At 29.9% G+C, this 15,926-nt stretch overlaps 1 protein-coding gene across 4 annotated transcripts in view; it reads left to right on the top strand.

Moving 5' to 3' along the window:
• LOC142334335 (A disintegrin and metalloproteinase with thrombospondin motifs 12-like) overlaps window positions 1-10,464 on the top strand; it is a 134,795-nt gene extending 124,331 nt beyond the window's left edge. For all 4 annotated transcript variants that reach the window (XM_075382301.1, XM_075382300.1, XM_075382299.1 and 1 more), the window contains 3 exons: window positions 4,179-4,296; window positions 6,205-6,464; window positions 9,995-10,464. In XM_075382301.1, coding sequence (XP_075238416.1) covers window positions 4,179-4,296; window positions 6,205-6,464; window positions 9,995-10,439 — 823 coding nt within the window. In that variant the 3' untranslated portion in view covers window positions 10,440-10,464. The remainder of the gene's footprint in view (window positions 1-4,178; window positions 4,297-6,204; window positions 6,465-9,994) is intronic.
• Window positions 10,465-15,926: the final 5,462 nt, after the last annotated feature.

Raw genomic sequence — 15,926 nt, 5'->3', positions numbered from 1 at the left:
CTAATCTCGAAACTTCATAGTGATGATTAGCACATAAATGTTATAGAAAAATCTAGTATGCATTAAGAGCACAAGTATCATTTAATATTGTCTCATTTAAGTGTCAAGATTTTTCAGTGTTGATATTTCCAACCTCACCATCTGTCAATAGATCAGTAGAATTGCACTATATCTTTCACAAAGAATAAATTCAATTATTTCATTAAGTTTTATCCACTCCCATATTAAGTTATGTATATGTATATATATAAATACTTCATTTAGTTAAAGTTCATTACTGCTGCTACTTTAAATCATTTAAGGTTGTAACATGCACTTCATTACTGATGAACTAAGGTGTAATGACCTAAATAATACGTACCCAAGAGTAATCTACAAGTTTCTATAGTTTAAAAATAAATAAGGAACAAGTAGTCTGATTTTGAAAATTCCAACTGACTACTGCTCATCTCAATGTCCCTATGGTGAGTAGCAATGTCATCAGTTCTACTAGGTATCTTACGTTATGTCCCTCATATCATACTTTGAATCTGACATTGCAATGCTTCAAGACATATATAAAAAAACTGTAAACTCTATGTGAGTTGTTGCAATGAATCAGACAAAGCAAAAGAATATTATATTATATGAAATATAAAAACTTACCTTCAAATGCTACTCAGCTGTTTCACGTCTTAAATATATAACTGATTTCACTATTTTTCTTTGGGTTTGTTCTCTTCTGAATTAAACAATACCAATTTGTTCATAAAAAGGAATCCCACACTTGATCTTTTCTGAAAGACTCTTGAAACACATGTTAGATGTAAGTTAATCAATGAATGTCAGTTTGTAGAATGTTTTTATGTAACTTCATGTTAATGAAGTGATGCCTTCTTATAAAACCAAATATGAACTCAATTTATTTTTGAAATAAAAATAACATAAAGTAGAAGTAAATAAAAGATCTAAAAGAAAGAATAGAATAAAAAAATTAATATAGAGAATGTCGACTAGTAATGTTATTTTTAATTAATTTTATTACACAGACACAGGTTATTTGCATTTTTTATTTATTATTGTTATGTTTGTTTTTACATTTAGTATATACATATATCCCACTTGTTTTAGATATCTCGTGATAAAATTTTTACGGTACATCTTGTTATGAAAGAGGGTAAGATATATTCAAAATCACAAGAACTATAATAAACCTCAGTTGAGTTTCATACATACATAAACCAAACTAGTTGTCAAAAGTCAAGTTAATGCTCATGCTAACACATGTAAAAGCTTTCCTGATTAGAATTTATTATATGGATTTATTATTATATAGAATTTATTATTATGTAGCATGTATTCTGAATATTGTAAAATTCATTTATATGTAAGTTTTTAAATATATTAGTCTAGTTTCAGTCAAACACTTCTTCAGATCTTGTCATGGTTTTTTCTTAATGTTTAAAAAATTGCGTGATTAAATGGAACAATTCTATCTAAGTAAATTTATAACAATAATAACATAGGTCAACAAAAAAATAATAATTTGGAACTGAGATAAAAGAGGTGAATTATAATATATGTTGGAACCTTTGTCCTTGTGTGTCACTAATGTCACCCAATTTTAAAGTGAAAAAGTTCAAATAAAAATGTAAAAAATGAATTTTCAATGACATTCTGCAGCACAAAATTTTGTAGTTAACTAAGAGTTCATTTATAAGTTGATCATTGGTTTTCAGCTTTTTGTTTCCAAGAAAACCAATAATGACATCTTTGAATGACTTCCATGCTGCTAGTTCTTTAGGATTCAGTTTGCTGTGAAATATATTTTCACAATTAATTTTCTTATTTGTGACCCAATGAATATTCCCTATTTTAATTTAGCTTCACTTATTGTGAAAAAACCTCAGCTAAATATTCAAAGCTGTCTCCATCTTTACTTAATGCTTTTACAAAAGTATTCATCAGGCCCAGTTTTATGTGTAGAGGTAGTAGAATAATACTATATGTTTCAACAAGGGGAATATTGACAACATTTTCCTGGGGTAAACTGATTTCTGTTTGGCCAGTCTTTAACTGGGTAGTGTTTATTTGTCGACTATCCTATAACACATATTTTTGTAAAGCCACTCTAGAGACCGAGAAGAAAACCCACCGGGTTGGTCCAGTGGTGACCTCATTGCAAATCAACTGATTTCAAAGTCAAGAGTTCTAAGGTTCAAATCCTAGTAAAGGCAATTACTTTTATATGGATTTTAATACTAGATTGTGAATACCAGTGTTCTTTGGTAGTTGGGTTTCAATTAACCACACATCTCAGGAACAGTCAACCTGAGACTGTACAAGACTACACTCCATCTACATTCATACATATCATCCTCAAAAAAAATAAAAAAGACTGAGAAGCCCTAACACCATGAGTGTTCATCATACTTAATAGCTTTTAAAATTTTTGTCACATTTTTATACACTTCTTTCATTCCTTCAGCATGTGCTACCGGTATAATAGAAAACTTATTCGAGTTATGTAACAACACTGCCTTTATGATTCTTTTGGATGAGTTTTTAAATAAACACCAATCATGAATAAAATATTCAATGCCCAGTTCAGACATTAGCCCCCTAACATCATGGCAAGAACAAATTAAACCACCTCTTCTAAAGTATTTCAGTAAATTTTTGTTTTGATTTGTATATACTGAAATTTTAGTATCCTTGTTTAATAAATTTCATTCTTTAAGACATGAACCTAGGAGCTCTGCATGTTGTTTTGACAAATACAAGTCATGAATTAGGTTGCTCAGTTCTGCTTGTGTTATGAGGTGTGGTTCAGTATTTGATTCTTATGAAATGTAATTAATACCTATTGAGGATTCATCGATTGAGCTTTCTGGGTAATCAGAAATTTCTTTCCATGAAGTTTGAGCAATCGGAATTGGTAAATCAACACCATGAAGTACTGTTCTCTTAGCTGAATGAACATTTTGTTATTCAATACTCCTTTTATTGTTTGAATTGAAACTAGTAACATTTGTTAAGCAAGAATAGCAATCAAAATGGTTAGTATATTCTCACCAAATCGTAGATACACCAAAAGGCAAGTGCTCTGTTTTTTTTCTTTTTACTACTGGGTTAGTTTAATGTAGCACTTGATGCATGCTACATGTGCAGCCCAGTATTTATCTTGGTCTCCCAAGGGAAGTCAAAATAATGTTTGAAAGCAGTTTTCAGCAGATTTGATACTGGTTTTCACTGACTTTCCATGGTGAATTCTCCGCAAACGTAAAAAAAATATTTAGAGAATTTTTACAAGCCTGATTTTTATTCATTGTAAAATTCAAAATGTTTTTAAAAATGAAAGTAAACTGAAATATTACAAAAATACGTACTTAATTATAAAAATAATCAAGTTTTCATTTATAAATACTTAATTACTTAAAATAATTAATAAAATTTTTTCACAATGATGTACAATAAAACAGCACGAATCACACACAACTTAACAAATCTTATGTTCAATAAAATAATATCAAAAGTTTTTCTGTCATAAAAATCTTTCACTAAATTAATGGCATCACTAATGAAACAGTTATATGTGTATGATAAAACCACTACCACAATTATAGAACACAGCAAGTCATACCAAGAGCTGAACTCATACTGAAGAAAATTTCATCACATTGAATTACTCATTATTTGATTCACTGACATGTCTATACACATCTGGCATGACAAGAAATGACATCATTCAACTGTTATATATCAAATACAGCATGCATCACAATATAAATCAGATGTGAATAAACAAATATACAGACGTACTAACTTATTTGTATTGTTTGTTCCAAGAATGATGGAACAAATAAATTTAAGGTATTGTAACTTAAGAACACTGCGTCATAGGTTGTTTTGGAATGCACATTCAGATTCAGCATATAAAATACTTTATAAAACACCTATTCCCTTTTCAGTTCCAAATTTTATGTTGACCAATGTATTATTATAATAAGTTGAATATTAATGTATAATGTACTGCTTTTTGTACTCCAGGAACTTTATTTATGATTTGAGAAATTTATGACCTGGAAAACATATAGCTATTTAAAATAATTTTCAATTATCACTTGTGGAAATATATTTTTAAGTAATATAATTATAAGTAATTATAACCTTTAGTATTAGTTAATTATTCGTTCTAGGGCAATCACGCTCCCAGGTGAATATACTATTGCTAACTCACAAGCTCTTTACAGAAGACAAAAAGAAAGAGAAAAGTTACATATTTTAGGACCAATCCAGGAGGCAATTCTTATATATGTAAGTAATGGGATTTTTTACTGTAACACTCTCTTTGAAGAAAATGAAATGCAGTGTTATTTATTAACCTCAAATTCAGAAAAAAAATATCATCCTTACTGTTTGAGTGTGATATTTTTCTTTATCAATAATTTTAACTTCATTTGTTTGATACTACATTAAATAAATCAAGAACCAAGAAAATGGTATCCAATTTTATTAAAAATTTGAAGTTATTAGATCTGTTTCTCATAAGTTTTTATTAGATTGTGAAAAATTAAATTGTTTTAATAATTTTTTTTTTAATTCATAAGCACTTTTATTAGTTAATTTATATATTCATTTGTAGGCTCACATCCAATCTCTCTTACTTTGTTTTGATGATGATTGTAAAAAATGAAAAAAAATCTGACTCTTTGGGAATCTGTTCCAGAACTATACAAATGACAAACTTGGATATGTTAACCATCATACTTAAAAAAAAATATTTGTAAAGCAGAATTGTTTTTGTATCTATCATAATACTGACAATATCATGTCAACTTTGCAAAAAAACAACCTGTTTTTCACAATGCTTGCTGTATTGTGTGAGATATTTATAACTTAGCTTTCAAACAGATTATAATTGCAAATACAGCGTGTTCCTTTTCAAAAGGAATACTTTTTTTGTATTATGCAAAGTTTATGAGAAAAACGCCTGTGGGGATTAAATAAAATACTCTACATAAGTGAATAATTAAATCTGTAGATTACTTTTAGCTTAATTAATATTTTTAACAAAGATGAAAATTTTCTTATTTACTATCTTTTTGACTCACTAGTAGTAACATTTGAAATTTACATAAACACAGTTTACGCATGTATTGTAGCACATCAAAATTATTGGATCAGTCTTGAACATTATTTTAAATAAATATAAATTTTTCTTGGTTTTTTATGGCACTCAAAAAGATATTCAATGATTTACCAGATTTATGATTTACAATATATTCAATTTATATAAAATATAAATTGATACATTATTACCTCCTTATCACTGTAATTGAAATATAATTTAACTGGCAATGTCCCATGTAATGGATTATATGGTACTCTTACAACAAAAAATTTTCAAGTGTATTGAGAATTGAATTGTAAGAATGGGAAGAACTTAGACTATAATTGTGCAAATGATTCATCGTCAGAATGACGTTTAAGTTTTCTGCTGTATGGAAGAATTAATAAAAGGTAAAAAGTGTTTATTTTTATTATTCCTTTATTACGTTATACCTTGTGCAATTACTTTTATTCTGTGGAATGAAAATTTATATTACATTTTAAAACTGTGAAAGATTCATAATTTGTTAAAAATGCCATCTACATCGGTGGTTTCCAAATTTTTCAATTCTCAGCATCCTGCTGAATCCAGATTTTCCCAATGCGCCCTATGTCAAATTCTAACAATTACACATTGTGAAACAGTCAATAATGTTTTGCAAGGGTTAGGTAAAAGTAAATTCAGCACATTTTAGATCACATCTAGTTCCACTAGGTGTTGCATTCACTAAATGCAACACTGAATTACACTGAATTGAAAATGGAAATAAAATTATGAAAATTGTGTAATGTTTTTCAGCACTCCTGTGAGGAATTTGCAGTTCCCCAGGGTGCATTGATGCACACTTTGGGAACCACTGATCTAGATTATGTCATAATAAGTATAATAAATTTTAACTACAGATTTTTGATACATGCTGTTATAAGCACTGAATACGTAGCAACAGTTTCAGTTTGGTTTAACTGATTTACTACACTCTTTAATTACACGATTATTTGTTTATCTTTGCTATCAAAACTATTTAGTTCAATATCTCTTATTATTTTTTTAGGCCTGGTAAAACATCAGAACTCAAGAAATTTTGATATTACTTTGTTTTGCTTGTTTTTTAGCTGATTTTTCAAGGAAGTTATAAAAATTCTGGTATTCGATTTGAGTATACATTGCCACATCTGAATATTAATGATAAAACCAACTATGAGTGGGGGTTGTCAGACTGGACAGCATGCTCTGTTACATGTGGTGGAGGTATGCAGTATACTACTCCAGTTTGTAAGGAAAAAGATATTGGAATTGTAAATTCTAGCTTTTGTTCATCTGAAAAACCTGCTAAAAGTGTGAGAACTTGCAATCTACAACCATGCACTCACAGGTAATCTTTTTTTCTTTTTTAGTAAGGTTTGATGACTTTATAACTCTTATCTTATCTTCTAGCTAATATTTTACGACTATTACAGAGTTCAATTTGCCACTGTTGTAGTATGTTCTTCATGATTATTACCTGCAGTAAGATAGTAGTAATTGTACTGACTTGAGAGATTATTCTAAGATTTTAGGTTTTAGGTTAGTTAAGCTCTAAATTCTAGAATTTTAACAAAACAGATACTCTATCGTGTGTAGCAGTCATGTTAGCTTACTGCTGCAACTTTGTATAAAACCCACTACCATCAAGCTTCATTACTGACTAGTTTAACTATTTTTCACCTGAAAAAGGTTTTTTAATGTAGCATAGGTGAAATTAAAATGTTCTTTATAAATTAAAGTGTGGCCAATAATACTCATATTACTGGCAATATCAACAGTATTATCGTTACCCTTCATAGAAATAGTAAGTATTGTTGTCACCAAAAACGCTTTGTGATCAAATAGAGGCGAATAGATTCAGAACATAATTTAAATAACCTCTAAAGGGAATCCATTGGTCAACATTTAAAAAAAAAAAAAAACATTTTTTATCTTGATTATTTACAATTTTACATAAATTAATTTTTTCATATTAAATTTTTTCTAAGCTCTATCTCAAACAAATGATCTCAAAAAATGTTTTCCTAAAGAGAAAAGAGAACTTGTTGAAAATTTTCTAAAAAATTGACATTTCTAAAATAATTGGATATGTTACATGCTTCAATTTTACTTACCAAAAACAGTTTTGTTAAACTGTATGTTGAATAATTATGTAAATCATAAACACAATTTGCCAATATTTTCCAAAGTCAGAAGGCCTTCCTTATATATTTAATATTAAAAGAAAAATATTTTTTAATAATCATTAAGACTAATTCTCTTTTTCATAATTTCTGTTAATTATTACAAAAATATAGTCTTTGCTGGTCTTATATAATTTGTAAATAATGTCTAATATTAATGCAGATAGGTTTACTATTAAAAGTTTTCTATTAAATGTAAGGATATGGGAAGTGTATGTAAGCAGCATTACTTTAAACTTAATGATAAATATTATATTCAGGAAAATACTTTACCAATGGGTTTTCCGTTATCAGCTATCATGTCTGAGATTTATTTACACGGTTTTGAAGATAAAATTATTTATGGCATTATTCATACACATGGTATCCTATTATGGACTAGGTATGTTGGCGATGGTTTTGTAGTTTATAATCCCATTATACACAATGAACATTTAATAACTTGAATAAAATTAATTTATATTATGATAGTTTGAAATTTACTTTTGAAATTGACATAAATAGAGAAATAAATTTTCTAGATGTTAGTATCAAAATTAACAAAAATAATCAATTTATAATGTCAGTATATAGGAAACCCACAAACACAAAATACATAGGAAATAAAACCAAAATAAATAGAAATTCAAATCATCCGTGGTCACACAAATTAGTACATATAAACATGGTTAATAGAGTAATTAATTACACACAATATAATAAAAATAAAAGTAAATTAAACAAAGAAATAGATATTATAAAACGAATTGCTAAAAATAATGGTTATAATGTTTCTTTAACTGATAATATACACAAAAAACAAATTTCAAAAATGAATAATACCACAACTCTTATACCTATAAATGATACACAAAAAACTACTAAAACTAGTAGGCAACATAAGGAGGATTTTCAGGTCGCTCTTTGCAGTGACCGGAAAAAACTCAGGATTAGGGAAATTAAAGAGACCAACAAGGGTCTGGTAGTGGTTGCAATTGACAAGGAGACAGTCTAAGATCTCAGAGTTTCAGAAGATAAAGAAGCTTGAGGTTAGGATCGACCCGAAGCGAAAGCATAGGTCCCGACTTCATGTCTATGACATTGACCAACAGCTATCTCATGAGGAGATTCTGTCTCTTGTCAGAGAGCAAAACACCGAAATGGATGAGGCCAAATTCAGGAAAGAGGGTAGACTACTCTTCAAGACTGGTAAGCGTGATGCCCAGCAGTATCACAGCATGTTTGAACTTGGTGCTGGTCTCTTTAAGAAGTTTATGTCTGAGGGTAGGTTGTATGTCGATTTAATGTCCTGTAGGGTTAACGAGTACATGGATGTACAAAGTGGTCAAACGAGTGCTGTCGTTTTGACCACAGAGCCAAATTCTGTAATTATGCGTCGATCTGTGCGCATAGTGGCGAGGAAGATCACAAGTGATCTTCCTCTTCATCTACAGAAAGCAGAACTTCATCCTGCATTAACTGTAAAAGGTTGCGCAAAGAGTCCAAACATTCGGTCAACAGTAAGGACTGTGGCTGTTACTTACATGCAATAGAATTGTATTTCAATTCCTTGGATAGTTAGTATCCTTCTTAGAAGCTTGATGTTTTGTACGTAGTGTTAGGTGAATTGGAGTTGTGAATCTCGGGGTTGCTTTTTGCAATGCCCATCAAAAGCTGGGTGATCTACCAGGTCATGTGGGGTCTTCGTTTTTCTGAATCATTATGATCCATTTGCTCTTCGATGCAGAGAGCTGTAGGTTTTTGTTGGGCAATGCCAAATCGCTTCTTTGGTGACAGTTAGGTGGTGACTGTGAGCATTTCTTGTGGGTCATGACTCTGATTGCAGGGTCGCCTTTGCATAAAACTTAAATGGATGTGTTCCTTATTTGCGTTAGTCTCAGTTTTTGACTGAGTGCCATAGTTAATAGTTGTGAGACCTGGTAGAGTTTCTAATTTCCCTAGGGTTTCTACCTCTGTGTTTCTTCTACACATTTTGACTAGCTTACTTCTCTTTTAACCTGCGCTGGCATCTGTGGATACTGTGTCATGGTTGGTATCCCAGGTGGCTAGGGTTCCATCTGGGCAGTTGAATTGGCCAGAGGTAGGCATGTTTGGCACCGTGCCTCGGTTAGAGTAGTTTCAAGTTTCAATGGGGGTCATGCCCAGGAGTGTGATTTCACTCTCCCGGGTGTGATTTTACTGAATTACCATGGCGACTTGTTGAATTGGAGTGCACACTTATTACTGGGGCTAATAAGTTAAATGTTGGTTGTGATCTACCTAGCTGCAAATCCAAGCGGTTCTCAAAGTTAGAGCTGAAGTGGGACACTAGAAGTTATACTTAGCTCCCGAACAGACTAGACCTCTGAGGTCCTCTGATTTATCTTTTACGCTGGTAGTGACCAGAACCGCTACATGGAGAGTTTTCTTCCCCCCCCCCCGGGGGGGGGGGGGGGAATTGAGATGAAGATCTTTTCCAGTGTCACAAGACGGGTGTCTTCCTCTACAGGGTTGGGATGAAGATCTTTAGTATTCATTCACAGTAAAACCACAAATTTTCATATCTTACAAGTAAATAGTTGATGAAATAGTAAAAACTTATGAAGTATGTATTTAGAGGGATAATTTTGATAAATTGTGAGATGTCTGCCTAATGTTAATATTTATTATTTTTTCATTAATTACTTATAACTTTAAAGTTAATTTTTTATTACAGATGGTGGACTGGCCCTTGGCAATTATGTCCAGTAACTTGTGGAGATTTAGCTCTGAGAAGTCGAACTGTTCTTTGCATCTCAAATGATGACCACCAAATAGCATTACCTGATTCAGATTGCGAAGATCAGCCACGTCCACATCAAGAGGAACCTTGCATAAATACCCCATCTTGCCTTTCTTCTATCTATTTGTTTACAAATGTTTCAAACAGTGATTACATAATGAATCAATCAAAAAGTAAAAGACTTCAATTTAAAGCTAATTTTCAAGATAAGTCCAGAAATAAATGGATTATTTTACCTTGGAGTCAGTGTTCTGTATCATGTGGGCTGGGATTCAAAAAAAGAACTGTTTATTGCTCTAGAGGTGATATATGTGATACAAGATCTAAGCCGATAGAGATGAAACAATGTTTCAAAAAATGTCTGATAAAAGAAAGGTGACATATAAATTGTTTTACATCATAAAGTAGAATTATTTAATTCATTCATATTTTCAATACCTTTAAAATTTTACTAAAAAATTAATAGCACAACCTTTTACTCTAATTTTCTTAAAAATATCTTAATTCTTAATAACACATGTTAAATTCTACAATTACGAGTAAAATGTTACAAGTGCACCTTACTTATATATATCTTTTTTGTTAGGAATCATAATCTATACAGTAACAAAAACAACTAAAATATAGACTATCTCATGAAGAAACAGAAATAATCTCAGGCTTTGTTCAACTGGTGAAAATTTTTTAAAATTTACTACATAGATCTGGAAATATTTTTTTTCAAGTTTCAACTATTGCAAAATGTTAACCCTAACTTCCATTCAAATAGTACATATTATACTGAAATTATAGAGCAAACTTAGTGAATGGTTGATTAAAGAGTTATATTTCCCCAACTTTCCTCTTTATAGGTAAATAGCAATGTATTTCAGAATCATCAACAAATAATAAAGTATAAGAAGAGTATGGCAGTACCATGAAAATGTAATTAACTAATACTGAGAACAAGAAGGCCAAGGACCAAGTTAAATAACAAAATTCTTCTTGGATAAGAAAGAAGGTAAGGTAATAAGTTGATAAACAGATGCATAACAAAAAAATAAAATTTATAGTTAGAAGAAGAACGATGAAATTGGCTGGTAGATAAAATTTACACTATCTTGAAATAGAAAGATAGAAAAGTGAACAAGAAATGATTTCCTTGATGGACACAATTCTTACAATTTTAATTAATTAACAAATCCTTCAAATAAAGCATTTTTCCTGCTCGCCTTAAGTTTTCCATTGTTATTTTGCCCCACAAGAGGAGTTAAAAATTTACAAAATTATCGATCAATTTCATTGTTAATCATATATTTAAAACAGCTAATTCCCAATTTTTAAATAATATAAATAAAAAAATGTGCTTTTATGAAATATTCCCAGTTTCATTAAAACATCTACTTTAGCTCCACACTTATTCTTAAAGAAGAAAAATTAAATATGATGTCATAAGTTACGACAGTGCAGTGTATCTTAATTGTTATTATGACAACCTAACAATATGACTAAAAGAATAATAAACAGATGATTGGATGTAATTCTTTTATTAATCTCTTAAAGATCTTGTCTGAGAGATTATCAGTTTCATCAATTTGAGAGATGATCCATTTCACAAATCTAACCATTTGTTTATTTTATTCCAGCTACTACAGGTTTATACCCAATTAAAGATGTCTACCCTCTAATATTTTATGATAAGAAATTAATTAATTATAAAGCTTAATTCAAAATTCATAAAAAGTCTGATAAGAAATACAATTTGTATATCATCTTTTCAATAGCCATCAAAAGAACTTCATTCCTGATATTGCATGTACAGTAATAAAAAATATGCATTTTTGTTAGACTGTCATGAAAGAAATTTAATTTTTTGACATTTTTCAATCGTAAGTATTTACGTATACTCCTTGTGGACGTAATGTAGAAAAAACTAACCTGTAGTTTCTTAGAAAGAATGATTCAAGATTGTGTATAAAGATCTATTAACAGATAAAGTGTTTGTGAATGTGGGTTTCAAAAAATTCCTCCTTATAGAGTGACGCATTACTGATTGATGTTTGTTTTCTAGCCTACTTAGAAGTTTTTTGACATTTTTTCTGCTACATGACTTCATTGTATGGTTTTAATCTTTAATTCCATCTCGTTTAATATGTGGAAGGTAAAGTGATCTAGGCCATCTAAGACCATGATAAGAGCTTTGATAGAGAATGTTGCTGGATCCCTAATCTTAGCTGCTAACTCTCAGTATTAAATTTTTTACTCTATCTTAATAAAGAGTAAGTCTTCAATTACCTGCATGGAGGATTTGAAGATATTTTTCATATTTTTTTCATCATCTTTGCTTGGTTTAGGTTTGTTTTAATGTAATGATGAATAACTTGATGCAATTCTGATGTCCAAAGAAATTTTTCGCAAAAAAAAATTAATTAAATTTTAAGTGAAATACAAAAAATTTTAAAATATTTATATAGTTTTATAATACACAGCCATTCAGTCCAAATAATCCTTCTCAGAATAGCAGCTAATATTTGAAGCTGGTATTCAATCCTTATAGTAATTTTAAATAATACAATTTTTTTTATTTACCTCATCAGATGTTTTCATATCATTATTTCAGAAAACTAAGTGAGCTTGGGCTTCTTTACATCTGTCCCAGCTGTACTTTTCAGTACCAACAAACTCACAAACTGCTACATTTTCTTTAAAATTACACACCGGTTTAAAACTAAATACACAGATCATTCAGTGCTTTTTGCTTTTAATTCAGTGAATTTTTCCCATGCTTAACAGTTAATATATTAATTTTAACTACCTACTCAGAAATGTTTTCAAACAATTAACACTATAATACCCATATATAACAACTCGTTAGAAAAATGGCATATATATATATATAGATATATATGTATTTACATTAGTCCTTGTCCAGTTTTCTAAGTCTGGGTGTTAACAAGCCTCACCAGTACTCTCTGTCTATCTACAAACTCTCCTTCTCTATTTCCTTTTATGTATTAGAGGAAAAATGGCCTGTAATTCTAAAAATAATTTCACTATGAATTAGATTTTTTCATAGTTTAGAAAACTAACTCAATAAATTTAAGTTACATTCATCAAATTAGATAACATACCAAAGATTAGAGTTTTGTAGCACTTTCACAGCTTTTGGGCAATACAATTGTTACTCCGACTGGTTATTATCTTCAAACAATTTTAAGCAGATTTTTTTAGGAATTTTTGCTGAAAGAATATAAATGTTGCATCTGAGAAAATTTAGCTTATATAATCTACGGTTAATAACAGTAAACGTTTGATGCTTTTGAAACTTCAAAATTACCTTTTTAAAACGTTAGCTCTTAATAACTATCAAAAATGTATAATGGGTATTTAAATAAATTTTAAAACTGATGAAAAATCATATATCAGTTATTTATAGATTTTATTAAATTTTTAAACTAGATGTTTTTCACACATCTCAACCATTACTTCACATTTTGGGCTACCCTAACAGGAAATAAGGTTCCCAAACAGTTACCTTCCAATATAAAAATAGCTGCCTCACTACATGACAGCATAATACCACAGAATAGAACAGCCACACTGAAAAGTTTCCCATTTTGAATGAGAATGAAATTTTCCAAGTAAATATACAATACATTTAAAAAATAATTAAAAATTGAAAAATCCCCTTACCTGAAAATAAAAATGCGTTCTCTAGATCTTCCGGTTTTTTCAAACCATCATCATGAAATTAAAATATTATATAAAAATCAAAAATTAATATGAATTATGGTAATGACTATTTGTTCGTCAATAGTATATTAAAAAATTATAATTACAGTTTAATAAATTTATAAAAACATATTTAACTGCAGAAGTGGTTTATCCAACATATTTAGACATAGAATAAGTGCATTATGTATTCCAAACAATTTTTACTCTCAAGAAAAAAAAACGAATTGTTCTTTTTTAAAATACTATTTAAAAAATAAAAATAATTATAATTTATGTGTCTGTAAAATAATAAAATGATTAAGAAAAAAGACACCAGGGAAAATGTTACTGGATGCATAAGTCACATACATTTCTGCACTACAAGTAGGAACAAAAGTCTACTGCTCTCTGTAGACTTTTTACCTTTGCTTTGCAGCAAAATAAAATATACTATAAAAAACCATAAATTTAATACTACTGTAGGTATTTTAAGGAATAGGCCTTCGTTCTCAGAAATTGTGTGATAAAATTAAACCTGCTGAAAAGTGGGTAAACGAACATTTAAAAATTGAATTTAGTACAGGTAGATCAACTAAAAGAAATATTATAACTAAAATAAATGGGGGTTCTGCTCATTATAAATACAGATCACAAAAATTGACTGCATGTAGTCCAATTTTGTGAATCTGTTCACAAAATTAATTTATTTGAAATGAAAGTTACAAAAATGTAAAATAAACAACAAGGATTTTTTTTGTCTAATCTTCCTGCCTCCAAGAGCTGGATCTACAACAAGTAAGCATAAGCTCAGCTCCAAGGGGTGCCTTTGCCTCAAACTACCTTGGTAGGACGCTAGGCCCTAACCCACTGGGGACTCTGGTCTTAATTCCTAATCTCTAATGGAGAACCCCGGAGGGATCCCCACCAGGACTACGGTCTTGCATTATCCCCTAATGGCATCTTCAAGGGAGTCCCCACCTGATCATTGCTGGTGGAACGCTGGAGCCTCCCACCCCTCCTGGATGGGGCTACCCCCTACAGAAACTGCAGCTTTGTTGTGCAAACTCCAACAGATTCATGACGTGGGCGAAGTCATTTTAAGTTCATAAAATGTTTTTTTACTAAAGTTTTCATAGTAATAATATTAAACCCTTAGATTTTGTTCATAAAGGGATTACCTGTTTGATCGGTTTAATGTTCATGCTTTCTCTATTATTGTTCACTTACAGGTATGTGAAATATAGTAAATGACATGGTGGAGGGGCTCATTAATTAGTTGTGTATTTTAGTGTCTGTTACTTTTTCTGCTAACATACATTCACATTACACCCACTGACAAAAGTCGTAAATATGGTTAATGACTTCTTCATTAATGGAAATAAATTTTAATACAATTTCTTAATGGAAGTTATGATAATTAAAAGTTGTTTTTATTAGGCATGTTAAAAAGTTATTTTCTTCAGATACTTAAGCAGCCACATGTTGGCATCTTTCCGTTCTACAAATAATACCTTGGTTTTCTCCTGAACAAAAGCCAAGGTCACGAAAAATACAACACAGTGTTTAAAATTATTTGGGAGATTATTTTAATATTATTAATATTATTTTAATATTTATTAATGAAAAATTATTTTACTGCTTGGAGGTAGTTTTAGAAAAAGTTTGTCCATCAGTTCATCCTATTCAAGTCACGAGAACGTTTCTGCTTCTTTTCCTCATTACATTTTTTGTATAATGATATTATTAAAGATCTTTAAATATTTCCTTTCTTATTTTACACACAATATTTTCAGAAAACAACTGCATATCCTGCTGTTAATTTTGCAAGCAACCTACAAATATTTTCAAGATTATGTTTTTAAAGATCAAAGGCTTTTATTATCCTTTTCTGCCTGCTATAAAGTTTTATGTAATGCTTTCTTTCAATTTCATACTTAAAAATTTATTGTTCATAATAACTTCAAGCCAACTATGTATACCTAGTCACATTTATAGCACTACTTATCCATAATCTCTAATCTTGTTCTGTTGTATAACAATTATTACGTAAAAATGAAACAAAACTTTTTTTAAAACAAATAAAATGTAACTACTACTACTTAGAATAATCTGCAAAAAAAATTTTTAACTTTAAATTTTTCTATTTCAACTGTCAGAAGTTGCCATCTTCTGG

This window comes from Lycorma delicatula, chromosome 1, assembly GCF_047948215.1.
Source record: "Lycorma delicatula isolate Av1 chromosome 1, ASM4794821v1, whole genome shotgun sequence".
In the NCBI taxonomy this organism is placed as follows: domain Eukaryota; kingdom Metazoa; phylum Arthropoda; class Insecta; order Hemiptera; family Fulgoridae; genus Lycorma; species Lycorma delicatula.
This window is presented reverse-complemented; position numbering and strand designations above follow the sequence as displayed.